Source organism: Diplotaxodon limnothrissa, linkage group LG5 (assembly GCF_057381915.1).
Source record: "Diplotaxodon limnothrissa isolate DT_005_m linkage group LG5, D_limnothrissa_male_GT1.1, whole genome shotgun sequence".
Taxonomy (NCBI): domain Eukaryota; kingdom Metazoa; phylum Chordata; class Actinopteri; order Cichliformes; family Cichlidae; genus Diplotaxodon; species Diplotaxodon limnothrissa.
This window is the reverse complement of record NC_140600.1, coordinates 26843344-26869173: the sequence shown is the minus strand read 5'-3', so window position 1 is coordinate 26869173 and position 25830 is coordinate 26843344. Positions and strand designations below refer to the sequence as shown.

The window sequence follows — 25830 nt, the reverse complement described above, 5'->3', positions numbered from 1 at the left end:
AAAAACAAAACAAATACTGATGCCTGGTAGCATCTGTAACTTCAGATCCATCCATGTCATTGTTAGAAAATTGTCATAAAACACAATGAAGAAGCAACAGAAAGCTGAGAAAAAGCAGCAATCGCTGAACAATCTGCCACCATACACTGTGTGTAAACACATTTGCATCTTATTGTTTTACAGCTGCTCACTGTTTTCCAATTCAGACCTGTTTCATCCTCTAAAACACCATCCAATCACCATCTAAAACAGTGAATGAGGTTTTAATTTATGATATCAATATTTTGTAGGCTTTGTGGCAGATGCCAGATGGTGGGAATTATTACAGAGTTACACATCAAAGTCTCTGTTAGAGAAGGGGATCACTTCTGAGGTGGGGGAATGATCACTTTTTTTCTGTGAATCAAATCACAATGAACCACCAGCACAAATGGTCTACCATCTAAAGAAAAAAGAGGGGAAAAAACTGCGCGTCCCTCAGCCCGAGTGCGTCATCTGTTGGGAGAAGTTGGCACTGGGTTATGGCATAATGAGACAAAGATGTCATTCCCAGCTAGTCATTGTTCAACACAAAGGGTTACTGGTGAGTGGGATGTATTTAAACCCAAACAAGGATCTTCTCCTAACAGCTTTAGTACTTAAATCTAGACAGCGAGTGAAAATCAAAGTAGAAAAAGCAGGTCAAACCAAGTGCAAAAACATTAATGTCCAAGCAGGCTCATAAACCTGATATTTACGCCACCGGCACCCTCCAAAACTTCCTAATGTGGACATTGTGTGAGACACGGTCAGCATCTGACAAGACAGGATTATATGAGACACCCCGATGAAGTTATTTTTCAATAATAAAGTGGACCTGTTATGCTTTTCTTTAGTTTTTCTTTAGGAGTTTCACAGTGATGGATGTTCATACATACATACATGGCCAAAGTTTCTCATAGTGAGGTCAGCATAACCGAAGTAATTTTTGCGTTTACAAAGTTAGTTTACAGCAGCTTATTTCAGCCTTTTAAGAATGATTATTGTACTGATCTGAGAGTCATACAAAGCTGCTCTTGTTTTATCAAACCAGTCTGTATTTTTTAGTGTGAAACAAGAACTTCTGGAGCAACTTTGTTTGGATGTAACTTCATTTATTGTCATAGTTGTTTATCAGAGAGCCACACAGGCCTTACATAAGCCTCATTCTTAAGGTAGAACTGACTAAAAGTGAGTTCTACCTTAAGTAAGAAACATCCAATCAGAGAACTCCTCAGCAGTTACCGTGCCACTGACAGCAGAGGGAAGGTAGATACTGAAGTCACAGACACAGTTAGGAGCTTCCTGGGGTGAGAGGCCAGGAAACAGAGCAGGACTGCTGTCACTCTCTGTGTCACACAGACAGAAGAGGGAGAGGCTCTAATGATGTAACATGTTTGTCTCTGGCTGTCTGTGTCCTCTCTGTCTGCTCGTTCTTCTGCAGCTTCACCAGCGTTCATAAGCCTTTTGTTCAGATTAGAAATGATGAATGTGCTATTAACAGTAAATAAAAGTGGATGGCTCTGGGAGATGCTGAAGTTGGCCTTTGCTACAATTTCTGTTACTTTGTTGAATCTCTAATTTTTGCACAGTCAGTTGCAGGACTTGCAGAAGCTCAGGTTGGAGGGAAGCTGTCAGGTTATAAGGACAGGAAACACACTTGCAGTTTCACACCAGTTATTTCCACATACCTTATGCCAATATACACCATATTTCACTTTGTCAGTTTAGCGGAGCTGCTTTATAGTTTAGTCTACAAACTAAATGTGACACAAAGAGTTTGTGTGGGTTATATTTGTTACTGTTGCTGAAAGTCTGACTACTTAAACAAATAATCTGCTTACCTTAAAAGTTTGATATCCATAATAAAAACAAATGAAGTACAAATATCCTGTATTTTCTTTAAAAGCAGTGATGTCCGGCCTCATACACATAAATGGAAGCCAAGCTTTGTTAACTCTGATGGAGGCTAAGCCATGCCAGAGCGCCTTCATTCCTTTATCTGTTCAAAATTCATAAGATTTAACGGTCAGTAAAGAATTTAACCGAACTTACACAAAATTATCACCTAAAAGATCTTCACACAAATTTTTGCACTGGGTAAAAGGTCGTGGGTGTAGTGACTTTGAGAAACCACCTGGTGGAGCTCTGCCCACTTCATATTTTACACACCTTTGAAGGCTTGCCTCCTTTACTCTTCGTGACAATCTGCATAGTTAAAAAGCCAAACCTTAAAAAAAATTAACTTAATTTTCATCAAGTATGAAGATTAGTTTTCACTTAATCTTCTGTTGCTAACTGTGCAATGAAATAACTCAGCTTTCAATACTGCTCACTTTTTAATTTCTGTATTTTTTAAAAAGTTTTTAAATCCTAGTTAAGTTATTAAAATAAATAAATAAATAAATAAAACAGTAATTGAAAAGCAAATTGAAAATCTTTTTTTCTTCTTTTAGTTATTGTTTGAGGTAACAGCATGCTATCATGTTCCTTTCATCCTTTATTGCTTCTCTCCTCTCCTCATCGGTCTGTCTTCCTTCCTCATTTTCTTCCTTCAGGTCGAAGCGGCAGAGGAAAACATCCTCCTTCTCTCTCCTCTCTCCTGATGGCTGGACCCTCAGAGGGGTAAGAACAATTCCCACACATGAACTTAGTCATGTTATTCCCTGCGTTACAGTAACTGTGCTGTGACTCCATTATTATATAACACAGGATTTGCCAAAGTCCATAATGAAAAAACAAAACAAATGCAGCAAAAAAACAAAACAAGACAAAAAAAAAAGCAGCAAGCTGTGTCTCACCTAAGTTATGTGATTTTACCTTTTCTTTATTTGATTTTTATGTTTTGAGGTTTGGAGATAAGGACATTATTTTAAACATCACACAAAAGTCCCGTTTTGAAGCCCCACATTTGCACATTTAGGCTATTTGGTTCAGTTCAGCTTAATTCAGTAATTTGTTATTGTCCCTACTGGGAAACCTGGTAAACAATACACAAGAACCACAATCCTCTAGTAATAATCACTAAATTAATTTAAAAAAAACCCCACAAAAACAAGTCACTTTGCCTTGGGAGACACGACCAGCTTCAGATTCATTGTGTGTGTCTGGGTTTAGCTTTGGACATTTCGCCTCATTAAGGTTACTGAGGCATCTGACCCAGATGGCTCCTGGAGGCCTCCTAGATAAGAAGTTTCAAGCATGTCCAACTGGTAGGACACCCACGAGCCATGAGCTCGTGGGTGCCTTATTTTGTCTTCCTAGACAAGGTGGAGGAGGTCTGGGCCTCTCTGCCTAGACTGCTGACTCCTGCATGAGGCAGAAAACGGGTGATTACGTTTTTAATGTTAAAGGAGATCTATTATGGTCATTTCCAGCTTTATATTTTTGCTCTCTGGCTCTACTAGAGTGGCTTTGCATGACTCACAGTTCAAGCTGGTCTGTAGAAGTGTTTGTGTGTTAGTGCCAGCAACATGAATGCCAGGACCCAGGGTTTCCCAGCAGAACACAATGCACTGTTATGCGATGATTAATGTGATTCACTTAAAGCCATCAGGGGTTTATTGGTAATATTGTAGCTGAATTCTCATTAAAAATATGTATGTTGTAATAAACACAAGAACTGTGCAGAATGTGTAACCAGTGAAATTAGAGCTGTTTCACCTTTAATAATTAGGCAAAACATTGCTGATCAGCACAGCTGGAAGCGAATTTCTCTCTGTCAGTTCATCAGTTAATAGTTTTAGCCCCACTCTCCTTGATTTTTTTTTTTGTGATTCACACTTTTTAAGTCGTTTACTCTCAATTATATGCTTTAAGAAAAAAATATCTGTGTTGCAAAATGAAGAATTTCCTTTAACATAATTTGAAAAGGCAAGAAAGAAAGAAAATTCATAATTACTTTTTAATTTTTTTGTGTGAAAATAATGTGTGATAGATGTAAGTGATCAGTCTTTGTAAGTGTTTGTCCTGCTGCTGTCACCGTGCTCCTTCAGCTCCTAATTATAGACGTCTTGTTTCCCCCCCAACATCCGTCATTTCCTGTTTGTCCTGTGGGAACCGAGGGGACAGACAAACACACACACACACACACACACACACACACACACACACACACACACACACACACACACACACACACACACACACATACATACATTGTAAAGGGTTCCTGTTCCTGAGGGTCTGTAGATCCACTCAGGAAGGTGGTGAGGCTGAGGAGGCTCAGACTGTGGCTGAGGTGGTGAAGCAGGAGTACGCAGGCGGAGAGAAGCAGCGGGCAAAAGAAGGTCAGAAAAGAGAAGAGGAGGTGCAGAATAAGAGGCTTTTGGATCAAGAACCTGGAGAACTTTAACAGAATTAAAAGAGGTGAAATAAAATGTGACTGTGAAGGAGGTGATTCACAGGAGGTGGGACGAACAAAGGAGAAATTATTTCGAGTGCTGTCCAGCACCAGCATGTAAAGAGGAGAAAAGAAAAGAGGGCGAATGTGACTTTGGGGTTAAAAGAAAGGGACCTGGAGGAAGAGGAGAGGAAGAAAGAGGAGGATAAGGAGCTGCAGAGTTGATTACAAGTGTGTTTGAGGAGCTGATCCTGATGATGGGCTGCTGTTTGTTTGTTTACTATCGGGTGAGTGTGAAGAATCAGAACCGCTTTGATAAAAACCTGCAGTACCGACGTCGTCCTGAAGGGGGACATGTTTCTGGATTTGTTTTTTGTGTGCATGTTTCTATATTTATTAAGTACAAGTTTGAGATATGTTTATTTCACTGGGTTTGTTCCCTTTCTACTTCCAGCACTTTTGGGAAAAACAAAGTGGGGGCTCGCTGTCAGAATGGGTGGAGCTGGACCTGCCCCCCACCTAGTCCAGCTGATAGGAGCTTGTAGTAGACTGTATATAGAAGATGGTGTCAGGTTTTAGGCCTAAAAATTGAAGCCCGTGCAGAAGTGCGTGCATTTCTAATTACCATTCTTTTGAATAACCATCGGGTGGGGCACTGTTGTGGCTGCAAAAAGAATTCTGGTTCTAAACTTCCTTGATCACTAAATGCTTTTTATGATGAGTTTAACATATCTATTTATGTTTCTTATTCGATATGACAAGATGCTCAAGCATGGTGTGCTTTTCTTTGTTATAAACAAGTCAGGTTCACAGTCAGGTCCCCATCACGTGTGGGGGATTTTGTGATTTACAAAGTCAAAGCCCATGTTCACACTGCAGGTCTTAATGTTCAATTCTGATTTTTTTGATCAAATCCGATTTTTTTTGTCTGCTTGTTCACACTACAAATAAAATGTGACAGGAAACGCGCTCTAGTGTGAACCCTCAAAGCGGCCCGCATGCACAAGAGAAGACGTCACACACAACGCGCTCTGTTTAGACACAGACCAAACAATATTGTTTGACTGATGGCTCTTAATATAAAGACTTGTTTCGGACTTTACGTTTCCCAATTTTGCTTTAAGTTGTAAAGTTATTTTGTTATTTAGATATGGCCTAATAATTATCCTTGTTGCTGTTTTAGAGGAGCGGTGCTTCAAAGGATAGTTGCAGATTTCTGTCACAATCTGCAGATTATACAGTACAAATAAAATGTTCACGTTTCTCTAACGTTGTCTTCCCAACAGTTTCACTAATATCTACACTGGATGACCAGGAAGCGTTCGCGATGTCTTCTCGGGCGCTTCTCCGGCGCTATTTGGGGTCTGTCTTGTGTCAGTGACGTAAAAGATGGATTTAATGCGACATGACCGTTCAAACAGTAGTCACTTTCTAAAACACCAGATATGTGTTGGATTCAGTACCACATACGAAAGTGACCCAGATCAGATCTGTGCTGTTCACACTGTCGTACCATGATCGGATATGGGTCGTTTAGGGTCAAAAAAGTCGGATTTTATGCGCTTTCGCCTGCAGTGTGACGTAGCCTAAGAGGTCAAAAGTGCTTATCTCGAGATGTTACTGGACCTTACAAGCCATTGGTAGACCACATCCATCTTTGTAGGCCTCTTTCATGACACACATTAAGGCTTCCTGTCCCACTTTTTAAGGAGTCTAACTCCATCTGGAATCATTTTTCCATCACCTGGAAAATCTATGGATTTACTGGACATGCTCTCCTTTCTCCAACAGAAGCAGGAACTCCCAATCAGGATCCACAGAGATTTGAGTTAAGATTGTGTCCATTGTTTAATAGAAAAAGCATCTATTCCATTTAAATCTCATTCAGACTAAACTACTCTCAAAGGAAAGGAAACAAGGGACTTCTTGTTATATTGTTCACCTCTTAACACCACTTAAACTGCTTAGCTTTGAAATTAGAGCACAGTTCCCTCCTCTTGTCTGGTGACCCCCCCATGACTGAGCCTTAACCTGTACAAATGCGGAAAAAAGATATAACACAATATTTTGTTAAGGGTTGAAATGTTTTTGCATGTTATTTTCATTCATTATAATCTGGGTAAATTAAACTCAGAGTTTATCTGATGGGTAACAACTTACTGAAATGTTGATATCTGAGCGGACTTGAGCAGAGAAATTTCTTCTTATTATTATTCTTGGTCATTTGCTGTAAGTTTTTCCTCTCAGGATACTTACAGGTTACTATTCGACTCTGTGTTGAGTTAGAGGTTAGCCAGAGAAGTTCTTCAGACACTATTTAATGATGAAAAATGCTAAAATCTCCTCTCCAGATTGATCGAAATAAGACAAAAACAATTTGAACAATTAAACTGAACAGATTTTTTTTTCCTGCTTGCTTTTTTTTTGTATTAAAATATTTTAATTTATAGTAATTTATTGAAAAATAAGTCACAAATGATTGCAAGCTGCAACCAGAACAGTGAGCTAAAAAGTTGCGGTTGGGATCCATCACAAAAACTCGACTTTCACATTTCTGAATGTAATCTGATTTAATAAAAATATAAACAAATTTGAAGCGTACTTCTTAAAATCAACACCTGCTCTCTCTCGCTGATGTTTTTTATTCTGTTTGTGTTTTGCAGAAGAAGAGGAAACAGGCCAACAGAGATGCCGACTCCCTCAGTCTCTGCAGTCTGGAAATCAATGTGAGTTCAGCTCCTCTTCAAGCGTGTGTCAAACTCTACTCTTGTTTAAATAATAATGATGTGTTTGTGAAAAGCTCTGCCTTCCTCATTGTGTGGGCAGCGTTTTCACACATTTAAAATATGACCTAAAAAACCTAAAAAAAAAAACCTTAAGCTAACAAAATGATGATGTCCTACCACTCAGGAAGTGTTCGGCTGTATTTGTCTCCATTATCCTCTTATGCAGAACACAAAGGAGGCGGTACATGTGACCTTCTAATCAGGAAGCTGTTGCATGGCCTGTACATGAGAGACCTAACTTTCGTCATTTGATTTAAAATGCCAACTGATTTCAGTTTCTAAATTGAGGACAGAAAACTTAACACAAGGCATTTTAATGGTTTTATCCACAGAATCAGATAAAAAAATGTCCATATTTTCCTACAATTGTCAGATTTTTCTCTGATGTTAAACTGATTTCTTTGCTTTTATGCCGTCATGCACTTGTGCACAATCAAAAACGGAGACATTGTTCTTCCTTAAGGGTTGAACCTTAATTAAAACAAGACTATCTGTAGTGAAACTGTGACAAGTGTGACACAGACCAGAAACTGGGAATGTTTGCATTCAAAGTATAAGCTGTGCCTTTTGAAATATGTTGACTGCAGAGATGACCTTTTTTGAGTTTCACTGCCACTTGGCCTGGAGTTGCTCGTGTTTGTAGAAAAACATCAGCATCTTCCATGAAAACTATATACCAGCAGCAATCTGCTAGCGACTGAAGTATTCACAAGAAAGTTTTTGATGCAGCACCATCTTTGTAGCTGATTTCAGTGGCTGCCAGAAACCACTAGCCACCGGTTGGTGAGTAGTTTTTGGCAGTCACTGAAATCAGCCGCAGTCTCTGAGACAAAGAGTACCTCATACATTTAATCTCACATTCTACCAGAGTAGCTTGGCTTGTTTACGGTTTGAAAATAATCCTCATTTATCTTATTTGGGCTCAATTCATTAACTGTCTGCAACAGTGACAGTTTAGCTCCTCCTCTTTACACCAACTTTCTTCTTATTGGTCACCCCTTGCAAACTGATTACTTAATTAAAATAGAACGTTTAATGCCTCTGTAAAATTATAGGAGTTCTATGACATGCATCCCTATATAAGAGAATAAAAGAATACAGCTGGAAATCTGTATCTGTAAATATTATACCACAAAACCTTCAGTATACACTGTGGGAAAGTAATTATATCTATAAAAAAGTAATATTGAATTAAGTTTCTTAAAAGTATTTGACCAAATCACAACAGCAGTCACCTCAAGGCCCTTAAGATTGTAAGTTAGAGACCCAACAATTATATAGAGAAAACTCAAACAATCAAATGACCACCGTTGAGCACGCACTTGGCGACAGTGGGAAGGAAAAACTCCCTTTTAATAGGACGAAACCTCAGGCTTTCTGCCACAACGAGTTAGAGATGATATGGTGATACAGTGTTTATTCCAGAGATCACAGAAAAACAGAAATTAAAAGTATTTTCCTGCTTTTAACAGATATTTTTCTCATCAGAAATTTGATTGCACGTATAAACTCTGAAAAGAAAAATGTTCCTCTTAGAGCATCCCCTCTGTCCAATTCAGGTTTGCTGGGGGGCTGATAGGTAACCTAAAAACTAAATTCATTTAGAGAGGAGAAGACAAATTAACGGCCCCCGGCCCTTATGTTGGGCCCCTCCTCCTGTATTTTTAGCCTTCTGCCAGGAGCCTGTTCCTTCCTGGGCGTTTCCTCCTCTGCTCGGTCTAACACAGGATGTCCAGCCTGTTCAGCACACTCCAGCGGCTCCAGGGGGACAAACAGACCCAAACACACCATCAGTCTTACTTTGTTCAAACCGGCGCTGGCAGATACTGAAGCTGGAATGAATTACACTCTATTGTTTCTGTGCTGTCGCTCAGTGAATCACACACACTTGTATTGTTTTCTTACTCAAACTCCAGGACCCAGAGACCACTTTATCTGATTTAAAAGACACGTGTAAGGACCACCGGGAAACGTGCTTTACATCAATAATTTAACCCTCCTGAGCAACTGTCTGTTTTCAGAGTGGAGATCAGTAAAGATTCATTCACTGGGAATTATTATATTTTATCAGTTCATCTGTTTAGGAAACATTTACTGCAGATTAATAACTTTATAACATCTATTTATTTTAGGACAGTTTTCAAATATTTTTACCTGAATTGATTGGCACAGCCCACATACTCACAAATGCATTTAAAACTTTTAAGATTTAATAAAATGTGACTACTTCTGACTACATAATTACAAAATAAAATAAAAACAATATGCAGACCTTTTTTTTAATACAAAAGGTAAGTGCTGTGAAAAATTCACAAAAAGTAAAAAAAAAATTTTTAAAAACCCCAAACAGGATTAAAAGCACTGAAGTGTAATCGATGTAAACAGACATTAAAGTAAAGATTTATTCCTTTATTAATAATTAATGTGGCACTATATTTTGATTAACAATAATAATATTAATAATAATAATAATGATAAATAACAATTTAACCATGACTAATCAGATTTTCCCTCTCAGAGACATTGAATATCTTTGTTCAAACCTAAAACATTCAACTGGAATTATTTGCTATAGCCATTAATTTTATTTTATTTGTGAAAAATGCTGCTCTAGATGTAAATTAGTTGTTAAAGGGGTGATGCTGTCATTTATAATTATAATACATTTACTGTGGAAGTTTCTGTTTGGCATTGGATGTTTGTTTGTTTTTACTTGTTAATTAAAACAGGCATTCACTATTGAGCAGTTACTGATGTGGTTTAGTAACCGTGGATTAAAGATGTGAGTAGCATTCTCTTCCACCAGTGGGCAGTACAATTACCTTCTCTAATTAAATGGGTTGCCAACTGCCAGTAAAACAGAAGAAGACAAAGAAAACAAATACATAATAGTCATGCTGTGAGACGACGCAGTGCGTAATAGCAATAGATAAATGTTTGAAAAGAAAAAGTAGGGTCCTGGAGAACATTCTGACCCAGATGAAGGCCCTAGCATGAGTAGTGCATGGGTAGTGGTCAGAAGCAAGCAACAAAGGTATACTAGGGACAAACTGAGCCAAACTCCACTATGCCATGTGCACAGGGGAAAATTATCAATTTGCTTTTTGTGACATTTTTGTTTGGTGGTGTGCCGTGTGATTTTTCTAATGTGAAATATGTGCCGTGGCTCCAAAAGGTTGGGAAACACTGGTTTAGATATACGTGCTTCACCACTTAAATTCTTGTACAGCCACTTTTCAGGTAATAGGTTTCAGGAACTGGACAATGGAAAAATCTGTGGAAATCTGGTTTTTTTTTTAACGTTATATTTCCTACTTTAAATCACTACATTGTAAGGTTTGTGATAAACAGAACCAGGACTGTTAAAATTCCCCAGTCTGTCACTTATCTTGGAGGCTTGAGGGTTAAATCTGATGGGTTTCTACTGCAGAAACAGGAAAGAAAGTTGCACAAGATTGTAATGTTTGCTTGTCCAAATGTGCACGTTGATTGAAATATGCACATATGTGGAGTACCATTTACTGTATTCTTCATGTTTTTTTATTAGTTTTAGGAGATGTTAATAATTGATCGATGTTTTCAAATCTTTACCATTCAAAAAGAGTGTTCCCATCTGTAAATGCTTCACCACATCCCTGTAAGGTTTAAAGACGCAGTCGCTGTGTCACAGTACAGATCGAACGAGGCTGATTTGAGTTCCTCCCTAGGCGTCTACGAACGAAGCCTCCCAATAACAGACAATAGAGCTTAGTCACAGGGAGCAGCTTCTGTTAGCAGACTGTGAGGTGTTGGAGGCCAACGCTGATGCTCTGACTCTGATACCGGTCATAGCTTTTAAAGGAAACAATGAAAACACTTCTGTGAATGATGCAATCTTTTTCTGATGTCTTGTTGCTTTCAGCTGAGACGGGACGTCTGTGTTTATTTAAAGCTACTTTTCTTGGAACTTCGATGTACCGTGGTCCGTGATTATAACAAGGGTCCTAATGTACCCAAATCAGATCAGCCAAGCTGATGTATAAACATATATAGCTCATTAACATGCTTTAGTAAACGATGGATGTCCCAGCTCTTTGTTAAGCACTGGAAAAGCTTGATGAAGATCCTCTCTGTAACATCAAGTGAAGCAGTACAATTAAAAGAAACTTTTTCATAAAAGTGAGAGTGGAGTAGAGGAGGAGATGGACCGATGTGTTGACCCCAGTGCAGTGTCTTCATCTGCAGTGATGAAGACACTGCACTGATCTGTTGTAGTGACGAAAGAGCTGATTGTGAAGGTTAAGCTGTTGATTTACTGGATGATTTACTATATTCCTATCCGCATGTATGGTATGGTGATGAGATGTAGGTAGAGACTAAAAGAATAATGTCACAGACACAAGCGTCAGAAAGAATAAGCTTCCTCTGAACAGAGTTCAGCCTTAGAGACAGGAGGAGGTAGCTCTTTGTTTTAGGAGGGGCTCAGAGTAGAGCTGCTACTCCTCCACATTAAAAAGAGCCAGATATGGTGGTTTGAGAATCAGATGGATTCTTTCAGGATAAATCCTCAGTGAGTTGTTTTAGGCATGTCCACACAGGACACTCTGGAGAGATTATGTCTCTGCTCAGTACCCATCTGAAAGAGCTGGAGTAGATGGCTCGGGAGAAGGTCTGGGTGTCTGTGCTTAGACTGGACATGGATACGTGACAGAAGAAAAGATGGATGGATGTCCCTGAAAGTCTTCTCATTACTCATTATGTGGTTTCAATATGGCAAAGCAAATTATATTATTTGTAAAACACAGTAATCTTGTGGTGAATGGATGGATGGGCCTCACCTGTCCCCTCTGTTTGGACTCTGGAACAACTAAAACCTTACTGTGAACCCGTATGACTCATTAAACCGACTGGATAGAAACTAGTGGAAGGCTGGATCTGACCGTGACTTATGATGAAAAACAAGGAAAAAGCAAAAGCGAAATCTCCACATTTAAAAAGGTTGGAAGGACAAATTGATTTGAGTTACTGATTTAAAATAAAATTCAGTAAATAAAAAAAATACTTAAAATCTTGCTTTAACAAATAAAAAAAGTGTTTCTTTGTCCCCACAGTGGGGCTGAATAAACACATTGACTCATTGAATTTAAAACCAGGACACAGCTTTGGCTGCAGGCCTCTGTTTATTAATTATACTTCGGACTGGCATTGACTGATGAGGACTTCCCACAACCACTAGCAGTTCCAGTCAGGGATTTCATAATTTACGTTTGTCCAGATTATCGAAATACATAATAATAAACTGAGTAAAGATAATGTGAGTAATAATATACATATTAACCTTATACAATTTACATTATCATTTCTTTCACATTAAAGGTAGATTTACTTTTTCTGGCATAAAACATTTTCAGGGAATGACACATTTTAAATACACACAAGAAAAACAATATACATTTCCTTAAGTGCATTTACAAAATGTCTTATCTGTAGGATTCATATTATCTTTTCATATTTTTAAATCTTCTACCAGCTCTTTTGACACAATGTGTCTGTGGCACTGAGACAATTGGTTCAATATCCGAATATCTAGAGTTTAATTTTTTAGGAGGAAATGGGGTATTAGTTTGGGTTTTTCTTTAAATAACTGTGTACAAATGTGGCTTATTAATTTGTTTTAATTTCTAGGCCACAGTAGAGCTCTATGAGATATATATATATATATATATATATATATATATATATATATATATATATATATATATATATATATATATATATATATATATATATACTGGAAAGGGACAGGCAGAGAAATGAATACGTACAGAATAAAGAAAGGAAGGAAGTTTTAAGTGACTGGGTGAGAGCGCCACTGAATAAGTGAGCCAGTGACAGAGAGAGAGAGAGAGAGCATTAGCTGCTGAGAGAGTGCGAAGGCGGACGAGTGAACAGCTACCGCTGAGAGGATTACACGATTCAGAGCTCTACACGGTCTAAACTGCAGACTAAACTTTTCCTGTATGATTTTCTGGGAACAGAACTAAATCCAGCCTCTTTTTGAACTCTTTTGTTTGGGGTCTGATGGTTCGGCTCTCAACCTCAAGCCCTCCCGGAGCGGTGTGTTTAAAAGCTCTGGTCAAAGCCAACTTGTCTTTATGAACACTGCCAGCACCGAGTCTGACTGGATATTTTGCCTCTGGCAGTACTCTTGTGATACCAGGCCTTTTTAGAGCTGTTACGTCAACTCTTTGAAGCTACTTTACAGCTATTAGGCTTTTAGTTGAACGGCTACCATTACCAGGGGTTTTAAGGGGACTATCCTCTTTCTGTACCTGTGCCAACACCAGAATTGTGCTTGGAACTCCACTGATAGCACTTTCTTTCTGGTTTACCAGCTTGTATCAGTCATCGCTTCAGTGCTAGAACAGCGAGCTGAATTGTTCCTGGACTTTGTGTCTATACTAGAAAACAGTACCAAACTCTCTTTAGTGTCACTCTGGACCCTCTGCTGTTTTCAGTCTCTCTCTGGACATTAGACTTTCATACTCCCTTCCTCTCTGCGTTTTCTACCAGTCTGAAAATATTTATGGACGCTCTCTTGGTACTGGGAATAGTTCAGATTGTGTGCTTGGCTTTGGGGTGAGCAGTATGGTGGCGGGGCAGGGACCCTTCAGCCTGCTGATACAGCGGTTTAACTCTGGATGCTCAGTGGCAAACAGCAGCATGGGAAAAGAGGTTAAGGTAAGATGAAACATTTACTCTTCTGTTCAGCCTGGTTGGATTCAGTTGTGTTAATTTTGTGAGATAAATTGGATTCTTTTGTTTGTGTGTGTTTTCATCAGTCAAATGTATTCATTTTTTCTTGATTTGGTAGCATTTAACATTTGTAATTTTCACAAATGAAAAAAATCTTGGCAATGAAGCTGGTGACAAAACTGAAGTTCCTCTATTGGCCACTTGAGGCTGACTTCAAACTGAGTCAATCCCCATAGACTGTCATATTAGAGTCCCAACGTTACAGCAGAAATAAACAAAGAAAATAAGCCCAGCATAAAAGACATTGTACGTCATTTCCACCTTCATGCACTACACAGGGGGTTAATTTTTTAAACTAGACCATTTATGTTTTTCTAATGGTATTAAGTTACCATAGCTCGCTGTTAGGCCTCATCTCTTCTAACCGAAGTCAATGAACTGGGCGCTTTAACCTTGTTTGAGCTGTTGCTTATTTGAGTGCATTGAATATCTGATGGTACAATAATGATAAAATAATAGGGCTTGATGTGGAGTTGATTGCATTAACACAGTGTTTTATTCATGTGTTACTTTGCAGTAGTTACCAGGTGTCTGTGTTTTTGAAACACCTTCACTTTCATACTAACCAGTCTAATTTATTACCAGACATGCTCACATATAGTGCCCCCCCCCCCCCCCCCCCCCCCAAACCAATCGGTGACATCAGTTTTCTTATCAACACAGTATATGTTAAATATGATGTATTTATCACTTTGTTTATATTCACATATGTACTTATCTGTACAGTGATTAATTAGAAATATACAGAATCTGATCTGATCTAGTAACTTGTATTCTGGTTTTATATGATGTAATCTGATTGGGCCTACTTTACTCTATTACACGACTGATGTGAATCAATCAAATGTGATCTAATCTGATGTAATATGGTCTAATTCAACAAACTAATATCAAAACCAGCACTAGTTACATTTAATGTCATTTACTTTAAACTAAAAAGACTGAACAAGAAACGAGAAGTGAAACTATGATGAACACACCTCAAAAATGTTCTTTATAGTAATTTTCATTTCCTGAAAGTCTGGGGTCATGCCTAGGTATCACTAAAGACCTATAAAAATGCAGTTTGAATCCCTGAACTGCAACGTTTGTTCAGTTGTTTAATTTACAATGAACTTTATATCAAATGACTGAACAAACGTTGCAGTTCAATGACTCAAACTGCAGACCAGAGTCAACCTGCTGTGAACTTGCTGTAATTAAATAACCAGCCAGCTGCTGACGAGCTGTGTTGAATTGATTGCTGTCAGTTCGAATCAGCTGAAGCACCATCATCCACAGAAAACCCATTACAGTTTGTCCAATGGAAAGTTCTTGAGCATGAAGCAAATAAGCAGATAGTTTATGATCCAAACTGAACCTGAAATCTGTAACAAAACAAACAAACCAAAAAAAACCACACGAAACAGCTGCAATGCATCTAAGCTCATAACTTTCACCAGGAAATGACACTGACTTTATTTCCATGTGATTCATGAGTATTTTAGAGACTCATCACTGACTCATCATTTTTTGAGAAGTTGTTGAAAACTGTGGAAATTCTATTTCCAGATTTGGGGGGTGAACTTAAATCGAAAGGTGAAGGAAAAAAGAAAATTATCTCAGAGGTTGATTTATTTTTAGGCAGCTGGTTCCTGACTGTGAGAGCTGATGGTTCCTGTGTTCCAGTAGGTCAGCTGACAGTGAGCTGCCGGGCAGAGCTGCACACACACAGACACACAAACACGCTGATTTACTGTAAGTCTCCATTCAGTGCAGATAACCCAGAGGCAGTTTCACACTAAGAGATGTACCCTTTCCACTGCAGAAACTCCAGGTGCACACCAGGTGTCCCTATTGTTTACAAGATGCCGTCCTAATCAGGGCTTTGAGTCTGTCTGTTTACAGCCTCAGATCCATCACACTCACTACTATGACTACAAATAACCAAGTGAAAAAGTACCTAGTCTTTAACAAGCCTTTTTAGGCTTAAATGAATTTTTAATTAAACAATCAGCTACCACTTGCAACATATTAAATCTTATTTTCGAGATCCAGCTTGGGTCAAGCTGCTGCTTCTGATAAAAACTGAAAATGGAGCGGTTGCATCTCAATGCATGTGCCATAGAAAAATATTTTTGGGAGATTTAACATGTTGAAATACCTTAAATCTGATATTTTCCACACTTAAAACATTAAGCATAAAGTATGAATGCTGGGGTGACATCCCTATGTAGACACCTTTGCTTATTATTATTAACTGTGTGCATTGTTATTAAACGAGCTGTGATGCTGATTCTGCTTTACACTCAACCTTCAGTAGTTTGTTGTAACAAAATGCAGCCATAAAGATGTCTTTTTCCAGTTAATTTGCAGTAAATATAAACATTAAATAACCATTATGTTCATCAAAACTTAAAATTGAGCAAAAACATTTTGACCGTAAAGTTTATTCTGAACATATAAAACACTGTTTGCGATGAATGAGACTTAAAAACTCTCCAACAATTGAAGGACTCGACATGGTTGTTGTTTGTTTTGTGTCCCTGTATCACAGATATTGCATTGCTGATTTGGATTGGTGTTTTTTTGTCAGCATCTAGCCCTCTCCAGCAGTTTTCCAATGCATTTAAGTACCTGTAGGAGTACTTTTTCAGCCAAGAAAAAGAACAAATGCAGTTGAATTTTAAATAATTTCACTCCCCGTGGTGTTGATATTTGGAGGCATCATGACAAGAAAAGCAGCCCATCATATTTTATTTTAAATCATTCTAATTACATTTTTTACCACCTCGAAAGACGTTGAGTTGGGTTTTGAAGAGAAAGGGAAGAGATGGATAAAGGGGAAAAAGATAATGATAACATTTAAACACAAGGAGTCAAAAGAGGAAGGTAGAGGAGAAAAGGTCAGTGAATCATGGGAACTTCCCCAGAAATCTGAGCCAATAACCTAATAAAGGGATGGTTATGCGGTTTTTGGTAGTCCTGCATAGGGCTGTGCGATATGACCAAAATCTCATATCCTGATATCGTCCGATAACGATATAAATCACAAAAATTTAACATTTTCTGTAAATTCTGTGAATCTCCGGCGGCTCGATTTGCGTGAAGTGTTTCCAGCTGAGAGTCATGTACCTGGAGTTGAGTGTTTTAACCGATGCATGAAACTATATATTTTTAGACATAATTTGTAACTTAACGTTTGAATCTAAGGTTTATTTTTTAGCACCTGACGGCTCTTTTTTGCTTCTTATCCGTAAATATTTTGCATACTCTTTCACATGATGCGGTTTATTTTGAAAAGTCTCAACAGGATCTTGAGCTTTATTGTGAAAGGTTTACGTTGTTGTTGCTAAAGACAACGCATAAAAACAGGCGCTTGTCCGTCTATAGTGTGGTTATATTAAATATAAGAGAAAGAGAGAACTTTAAGAAATTAATATAGCCACTACAGTGACCATCAAAACGATGAAAAAATATTGCCGTAAACGTTTATTTTGCGACACCACGAAACAAACAATAGCGTAAAATGAAACAGACGTTTTTATATCGTCATCCGATATATCGTTATATCAACAGCCCTAGTCCTGCAGCGCTTTTAACTTTGCTCACATATGAAAATACATACATGTTTGTTCATTTATCATTATGAAATAATTTTACTCTTTTTATCTTCATTATGTCACTGCATATAACGAGATAGCAAAAACGGCTGTTTATCAACACCAAGTAATTGAATAATAAATACATATATTCTTCGTCTTTGCAAGCTGTATATTCATTGATTCAGACAAAGTAATCAATGACAGGCACTATTAGTGTCATTCTTTGATGAAAATTTATTTAAAGATATGTTTGAAAACTTATTCCATTGACTCCAAAGTGTCACTGCACTAAAAATTGTTTTTATTTTTTTTTATTTACAAACAACAATCTACATGTAATCTCAATAATATAGAACTAACATGGATGTCCACATTCGCTTTGAGATCAGCTGCTACACGTAATACATGAATTTGTAGGGATTTCAGTGTTATAAAAATAATTGGCTAAAGCAAAATCCATGTTAAATTTAAGCTTTACATGAAACCACAACAGCCTCTTGTCTCCATGATCATCCAGTCTCACACAGTGACCATAACAACCGTCCTGTTTAGTGTGTGCGTGACATAAGTTAGTAAAACATGACTGCGTGTGTGATAAAGTCTGGTACTGAGGGAAAGACTTTTGAGTCATGCTATTGTATAATATGTCAACAAACCAGAGTCGGCTTTCCCACAATCAACTAGAACATTTGCACACACAGAAACCTCTGACTGGCTGATATAAAACAAGAAAAATGTCTGCTGGTATTGATGTTTGGTTGATTAATTGGTGTCCTTGTTAACCCTTTGGGTCGTTTGTATCCCAGGTGTGTTGATTTTGTGAGATAATGTAACCATGTGGCTCTGTTCACCCCTTCCAGGAGCCCAGCACCAAGCGCAGTAAGCCTGTATCCCGGGTAGCATCTCTGGCCAGCCTGCTGCCCCCCGTCAAGACAACGCCGCTGAAGAGGATTGGCCAGACACTGCAGGTAAACCAACAATCACATGTCTTCAGTTTTTTTAGTAGTAGGTTATTTAAGATGGGAAATGAGAGTGGCTCTTATCCTGCTTCCCATTTTAAGTATTAGGTTTGATGAAATTAGATCAGAGATCTCGTGCAGGGGCAGCTATGAATCCTACAGTTTAGAGTAGAAAATAGCAGTGAAGTGAGTGTGGAAGTGCCTTAAAACTACATTCTTTCTAATGGCAAAAAGACGACTGGTTACACAGAAATCTCTGAAGATATCGCCGCCTTATGAATGTGCAGCCAGATCCTGTCCGATTTCAAAACACAAAAATGGCAACACCCAAAACACTCAGCTTGACTTCAATAGCAGGTGACATTACAGTATACTGGCACCTATGCTGAGGGAGTGGAGGGAGGTCATAATTCAAAAAACAGTTTTATAGTCAAGTTATATTATTTAATAATATCATTTATGGGGAAAATTGATGATTGATGAGTTTTTACTTCCAGAATCAGGGATGGCAACAAAAGTTTTAGGCTACAGAATAGTACAATTTAACAAACAGAAATAAGTTCTAATATATATTTAAACCATCTTCTGTTTCTGCAGCGTACCATCAGTCTTCGTAATGAGGCAGAGAGAGCTGCTCCTCCTCCTCCTTCCTCCTCGACAAAGACACGTGTTATCTCAGCGACACTCTCAAACCCTTCGTCCTCCATGACTGCCCCGAGGGTTTCAACCGCAGCTGCTCCGGCCTCCAAGCGTCGGGACAGCAAGCTGTGGAGCGAGACATTTGACGTCCGACTGGGAGCGGCACAACCTCTGAGCCCCAAAGAGATAAAACGACAAGAGGTGAAAATCAGTGAATTTTTAGCAGTTTATTTCTTATTTCAAAGTGTTCAGGTACATTATTTCAATTCATTATTCTAATTTAAATACTAGAATATAGTCTCAAGAATGATCAGTAGAATAGAATAGCTCCTTTTTGTCACTGTACATGTACAACGAAATTTGAAACACTGCCAAACAACAATGATGAATTAACTTTTTGGCCTGAATCATAGACTGTATGTATAAAAAAAATGGAAGTAGCCAATGTTGCCACCCATTTGTTTTTGGACTCCACATTTAATCACCCCCTGACACAGAGAGCTGCTAATTAGTGATAAAAGTAGAAAAAGAAAAAAAGAGAACGTCCCCCATCAAAATGAAGCACAGCGTCGTGGACCAGCTGTACAGGCACCAACACCAGAAATGAGTCCAGTCCAGTTAAAGGGCCTCATACCTAACTTCACCATAGAGCCGTTATAAAGGGGGAAATATCCATAGATTCTAAAGCTGTTTATATACCACACTGTAAACATGTTTGTTTCTGCTGTAAAGTTGGGCATTTTAACATGGGAGTCAATGGGGCTGACTCACTTTGTAAGTCAGCCTCAAGTGGCCACTCCAGATACTGCATGTTCATTTTTCAGCCACTGAACCAAACTAACACTAACGTCAATCTGTAGCATTGAGTTCTCAAAGTAATTGTTCTTCCTTTGCAGGCTATATTTGAGCTGGCTCAGGGCGAGCAGGATTTGGTGGAGGATCTGAAGTTGGCCAAGAAGGTGAAGTAACTTGTTTATTTATATTTCAATGAAGAACTTGCCTTCAGTGTCAGTATAGTCACCTGTGTTTCTTTATGCGTGTGCTGTAGGCCTACCACGACCCAATGCTCAAGCTATCCATCATGACCGAGCAAGAACTGAACCAGATCTTTGGTACTCTGGAATCACTTATACCTCTGCATGAAGGTAGGAAAATATTTTAATTACCACCATTTACAGCATCTTTTCACAGGAATCTTTAGTCATTTGCATGATCTTTATGTAGACATACAGATGAATGACATATGTAACAACCTTAATGCTCTTTGTATAAAAACAATCTGTAATGGATGTTTGATAATTCATTGCCTTCTTAACTAAAATTAAACCGAGCCTCATTAGCATTCAGGTGGAGGAGTCATGGCAGTTAAAGTAAAACAATTAGTTCTTTTTTTTTTTCTTTTTTTTTTTTTTTTGGTCGATATTTTTATACATTTTTATATACACTTACATATTATCATGTTAGGCTGTGTGCAGGCAGGCAGTAAAAAGGACCCAAAATGCAGGACTCTCAAAGACGGGACTGGAACTCAAAACGCAGCTTTATTGCTAGAAAAAACTCTTAATAAATTAAAGTCACCAAAACTCTGAACGGCGAAACTAAGGACTGACATGTATCAGGCGCTTGAGACAAAACAAACAGCTTACAGGGCTTAAATACACAGTGGAGTAATCAGGAAATGGAAAACAGGAGAAAGGCACAGCTGGGAGAAATTAAGGCTAACGAGACAGGGGGAAGTAAAAGTGAATACACTGACATAGGATGGGGACTATCAAAATAAAATAGGAAAAAAGAAATAATTTACAAAGACGCGGACTTGAGACAGACTGAAAGAATATAACCCTTAATACAAACCAAAACATAACTCAAAGAGCTGTGTCAAAATGACCCAGAACCATGACACATATTTGCACTTCTATTGTATAAAATATTAGAGTTTAGGTGTAAATTTCATTTTGTGGAGTTTTCCTTTCTCTGTATTACTTGATGCCCTTAAAGCATCCATTATTCTCACTCTGACGTCTCTTTTTATAAATTTTAACTTTTCTGTCTTACCTCAGATTTGCTGAGTCGCCTCCGAGATGCCAGAAAACCTGACGGGTCCACAGATCATGTAGGACATATTTTAACTGACTGGGTGAGCGTTTTTCTAATCAACAGACAGCAGAATCCAGATATTAGCTCTTCACCAAGTATTTATCAGAGTGTTTGTCTTTGTATCGCTCTAGCTGCCCTGCCTCTCTGCCTACACGCCGTACTGCAGTAACCAGGTCAAAGCCAAGGCTTTGTTGGACCAGAAGAAGCAAGATCGGCGAGTCCAGGACTTCTTGCAGCGTTGTCTCCAGTCACCTTTTAGCAGGAAGCTGGACCTATGGAACTTCCTGGACATCCCCCGCAGCCGGCTGGTGAAATACCCACTGCTGCTCAGAGAGATCCTCAAGCACACAGCCAACGACCACCCAGATCGACAGCACCTGGACGAAGCGGTGAGGAAAACTAAGATTGCAATACTTCATCAGTTTGGGTCACCAGATAAAGCCTTTAAAAAGACTAATACTCATGACTGTTACATAAACTTGCTTAGTGCAGACATGTCTCAAGACGCACCTTCATCCCAAAGACAGTCGAGGGACAGTAAGGCAATAGACAAAGATGCAGACAGAGAAAATCCTGGCTGCCTCTTCAGTGTGGGCAGAAGATTGAGAGCTGTAGAAGTCCATGACTGTCCAACCATCCATCAACTCAGCTGACCACAAATGTCAGATGAGATAACAGTGTGTTTGTGTGTCTGTCCCACAGATGCTGATGGTTCAAAGCGTGGTAGCGGACATCAACAGGCAGACAGGAGAGTCGGAGTGTCAATATTACAAGGATCGTCTGGTGTACACAGAGGACGGACAAAGGGACGAACTCATCGACCGCTCAAAGACCCTCAGTTGCCATGGAGAGCTGAAGAACAACAGAGGACTCGTCAGTACAATTCTACAACTTTATCGTCCTCCCTTCCCCATTTATCCATTCTTTAATATATCCAAAGGTCAAAATGGACCTCAAAGTTTTAGATATTTAAATCGTTGTATGTAAAAGTAATCCTTATGAATGAGAAGCTCAGGCTTCAGGCTGCTCTGCTGTTTAATTGCACCTGATGAGGTGTTGATGAAGAAATGCCTGAAGCCTATTGTAGTCCCACTGCAAGGTATACAGCAGGGGGTTCAGAGGGGCGTAACATAGTTTCACATGGGTTTTTTAGTCTTGGGTATTTATGATGTCATAGAGAGGATTGTTGCCATGGCTAAAATATTTACAACAACACTGATTAAATCCAATCAATAAAACATGTTTATTTTCAACTCACTCTTGAAATCAGTGATATGCATTATATGAATTTTCATGACATACGTGAGCTTTTTAAAGGTGATTCCTTAATTTGGTTGATTTTAATGCTACACAGAAATGCTTCTAATACTTTCATAACATTACCATTTTATGACCAAAATCACTCATAAATATCATCCATATATTTTATTGGTATCTCTAGAGGAAGAAATTAAAACCTGTACTCTGTCTGATTCTCTCTTTCTAGAAGCTCCACGTGTTCCTTTTCCAGGACGTCCTGGTCATCACCAGATCCATGTCGTCAAACGACCAGCCAGTCGGCTATCAGCTCTGCCGCCAGCCAATCCCCATTCGTCAGCTGGACCTGGAAGACCTATCAGATGGCGAGATAAGAGTGGGCGGATCCATCAGAGGGGCCTTCAGCAACAATGAACGAAGTCAGTACTGGACACAGCTATTTAAATCAGTGTCAGGTGTGCTGCATGCTGAGGATGTCTTTGTGACCAAAGTTAAGGTTACAAAAGTGTTTTTGTAGTTCTGCGTGGTAGAAACTAAATGTGTCATATTCTGCACTCACCACATGAACTAGTATGCTTATTGTAAGCTAGTATTTAATGTTGGACCTCAATGATCTTGTCCTGAACGCAGTGGACGTCCGTGTAGCCAAAAGATTGAATGTCTAGTGTCTGTGACTGAAACCAGAGGAACCTGTTGTAGCGCAAAATTTACATGAGTGATTCCAGGATTTTTTAAACTGCCCATTCTGGGAAGGTAGCTACACTTTATGGGTGTCCCTGAATGTGCCACATGAAAACAATCGTGAAGTTACAATTTTGATAAGAGGTGTGTCATTTGTCAAATGACTCCAGAGACAGAAAAATGCATTAAATTATATTAAAACATGCTGGTAGAGCTGTCCATGTGATAATCAGTGGGTGTATAAAATCAGAGTGATTAAAGTTTGTATTATGTTGGATTTTATGACCTGCGTTATCTTTTCGCCTGCCTTTAAAGGGCTGTTTTAAGGGTTAAATCCATTTTTTAGGTTTAAAGTTATTGTTAGGGTTCTGAACTTAGTAGTGACAATAAAAATGATAGATGTATTGATGTACCATCAAACCATAATGTTCAGGTTGTGATCTAGTGAAATGGTATATCAAGGAAAACTAAGAGACTTTGTGCTGTGCTATAAAACTTGTGCACAGCTCACTTTTGCTTTAGTAAATATACACCTTTATTGGTCATTTGTTTGTTTTTGTTTTTATTTCTGATAATAATTTGGCAACAATGTTTACATATCAGTTTATTCTGTTTATTATAGGATTTTTATCAAATTCCAGCTTATGTTCACCACCTCTGTCTCCTGTTTCTTCTTCCTCATTTTCTCCTCCACACAGCAAAGAACTTCTTCCGGGTTTCATACCGTACTGGAGGCCAACTGCAGAGCCACTGCTTTCAGGCTAGTGACGCCTTCAACAAACAACAGTGGATCAACTGCATTAGACAAGCCAAAGAAGCTGCAGCACTGACTAGAGACCAGCTGCCACAGACGGGACATTGTCCAGAGACGGGGGTCAATGAACAACCAGGGCCACCTGTTGAAACAGTGGGGCTGTGGGGTGTGAAAGGACAGGGCTTGGAGGGAGAGGCAGGTCTGCATGGACAGCAAGAGCTTGGACTGAGGGATGGAGATGGGCTGGGTTTAACTCAAGAGACAATGACGGGGAAGGAGATGGAGGCAGATTTGGGTTTGCATGGTAAGTCAGAGATGGACGGAGCACTACAGCTTGTGATCAGTGAAGCAAAGACAGGTGTGGAGATGGAGGGAAATCGGGGTGTTGGTGTGGAGATGGGAGCTGAACCAGGAGCCACTGTAGACTTTAAGGTGGATGAAGCGGGACAGACTCTCACCAGATGTGAAGATGCAGTTTCCATTTCCCTCCTCTCCTCTTCAATTCCCAAACAAGTGGAGGATGAAGTGATGGAGGAGGAGTGGAGCAGTGCTGCAGAAGAAAGAGAGGATGGTATGGACACTGGCGAGATGGACTCACTGCAGTGCCACAGGTGCTGATAGGACAGCATGAATCAGGACTGGAACTAAACTCAACCAACTTTGGTATTTAGTAATGATGTAACTAACAAAAAGCCAAATGAAATGTATATGAACAAACTTCTTGGGAGAAGTCACGAGACCAACCGGTGCTCACTGCTCACAGACATACTGCTCAGAATTAAGCTGAAGGTGGTAAATGCTTATACTGTGATATGTATGTAAGATGTTAAGTCCAGGAGATATGGTGAAGTAACAAAAATGTGCTCCAGGTGAAATAAAGACTCAGAAAAGGCCAAATTCAAACAACATTAGATCAAAAACATTAAATAAAGAAGACAACTGACCACTGTATCTGATGAGAACAGAGATAAGATGACAGCAAACATTACACATTTAGAAATAAGTATATCTCAAGGAGATGAGTCAGGAGGATACACACTTATTCTCCACATCGGAGTAAACAGTCACTCCCTAGCAATGTAAAAACATTGTTAGGCAGGCAGTGAGACACTCCTCTCCCTTAGGTTAAATACTCCCAGGACAGTCTCACTGCTGCACCCACTCTGGTTGACCAACGGATGCAAAAATAAAAGTCCCTATAAAAACCTTGGTGAATTTAGAGTTTTGACTGTTTAAGGAGAATTGAAAAAGTGAAATAGAGGAAATGATGTTAGCAGTTGCTAAATGGTGTGTGCAAAGGTTGGTCATAAGACTGAGGATTGGAAGTAATCGTCTCCCGTGCTGCTATCTGCTGTGTTCTAACTGCAGTTAGCCATGGATGTTGTTAAGAGGACTGGATACCACACCCTGTGGAAGTTGCTCACCAGGCACACACTGCTGAAAGACTGCTCAAAGGCCCTCCCTCACAGGTTTCCTTTCCAGCTCCCCCCTGGCTCCATCATAGCTAACATTAACTCACATTTTGTACTGGACCCGCCTTTGAAGAAATAAATCCTGTTCCAACCACCCCTTACCAGCAGCAGAGCTCAACAGTCTTTATAGTGGTGACCAGGCTGAGAACACTACTTTCACCGAATGATAACAAAACGTATGTCTCCATTTACTGTAGAAATCATCAGTTATTTGGTTACTCTTATGTTTGGGGTTATGAACACAGAAGTATGGGGGTTGCTCCTGGACAGGCTTCTCCTGGACAGGCTTCTCCTGGATAGGCTACTGCTCACCTCACTGGTCCTGTGAGGTGAGCAGTAGTGGAAAACAGAAAACTGGGAAATGTGAAAACACATTTTTGCTCATTGGTATATTTTACATACCAATTCTGTTGTATAGATTGGTGGAGACACAGACTGTATGTAAA

The 25830-nt window shown here is 39.1% G+C and overlaps 1 protein-coding gene across 1 annotated transcript; it reads left to right on the top strand.

The window, feature by feature from the left end:
- Positions 1-4262: 4262 nt before the first annotated feature.
- Positions 4263-25830, top strand: arhgef3 (Rho guanine nucleotide exchange factor (GEF) 3). Its single transcript, XM_085354426.1, has 11 exons — positions 4263-4647; positions 7024-7086; positions 18386-18493; positions 19082-19324; positions 20020-20082; positions 20172-20268; positions 21184-21260; positions 21352-21609; positions 21923-22093; positions 22707-22896; positions 23857-25830. The coding sequence occupies exons 1-11, from the start codon at positions 4615-4617 to the stop codon at positions 24528-24530; spliced, it is 1977 nt and encodes a 658-aa protein (XP_085210552.1). The 5' UTR covers positions 4263-4614; the 3' UTR covers positions 24531-25830.

Coding starts and splice junctions, on each gene's coding strand:
- arhgef3 (XM_085354426.1), top strand. CDS start 4,615: ATGATGGGCTGCTGTTTGTTTGTTTACTATCGG. Junction 18,494..19,081: donor GGATTGGCCAGACACTGCAG/GTAAACCAACAA, acceptor CTGTTTCTGCAG/CGTACCATCAGTCTTCGTAA. Junction 21,610..21,922: donor GACAGCACCTGGACGAAGCG/GTGAGGAAAACT, acceptor TCTGTCCCACAG/ATGCTGATGGTTCAAAGCGT.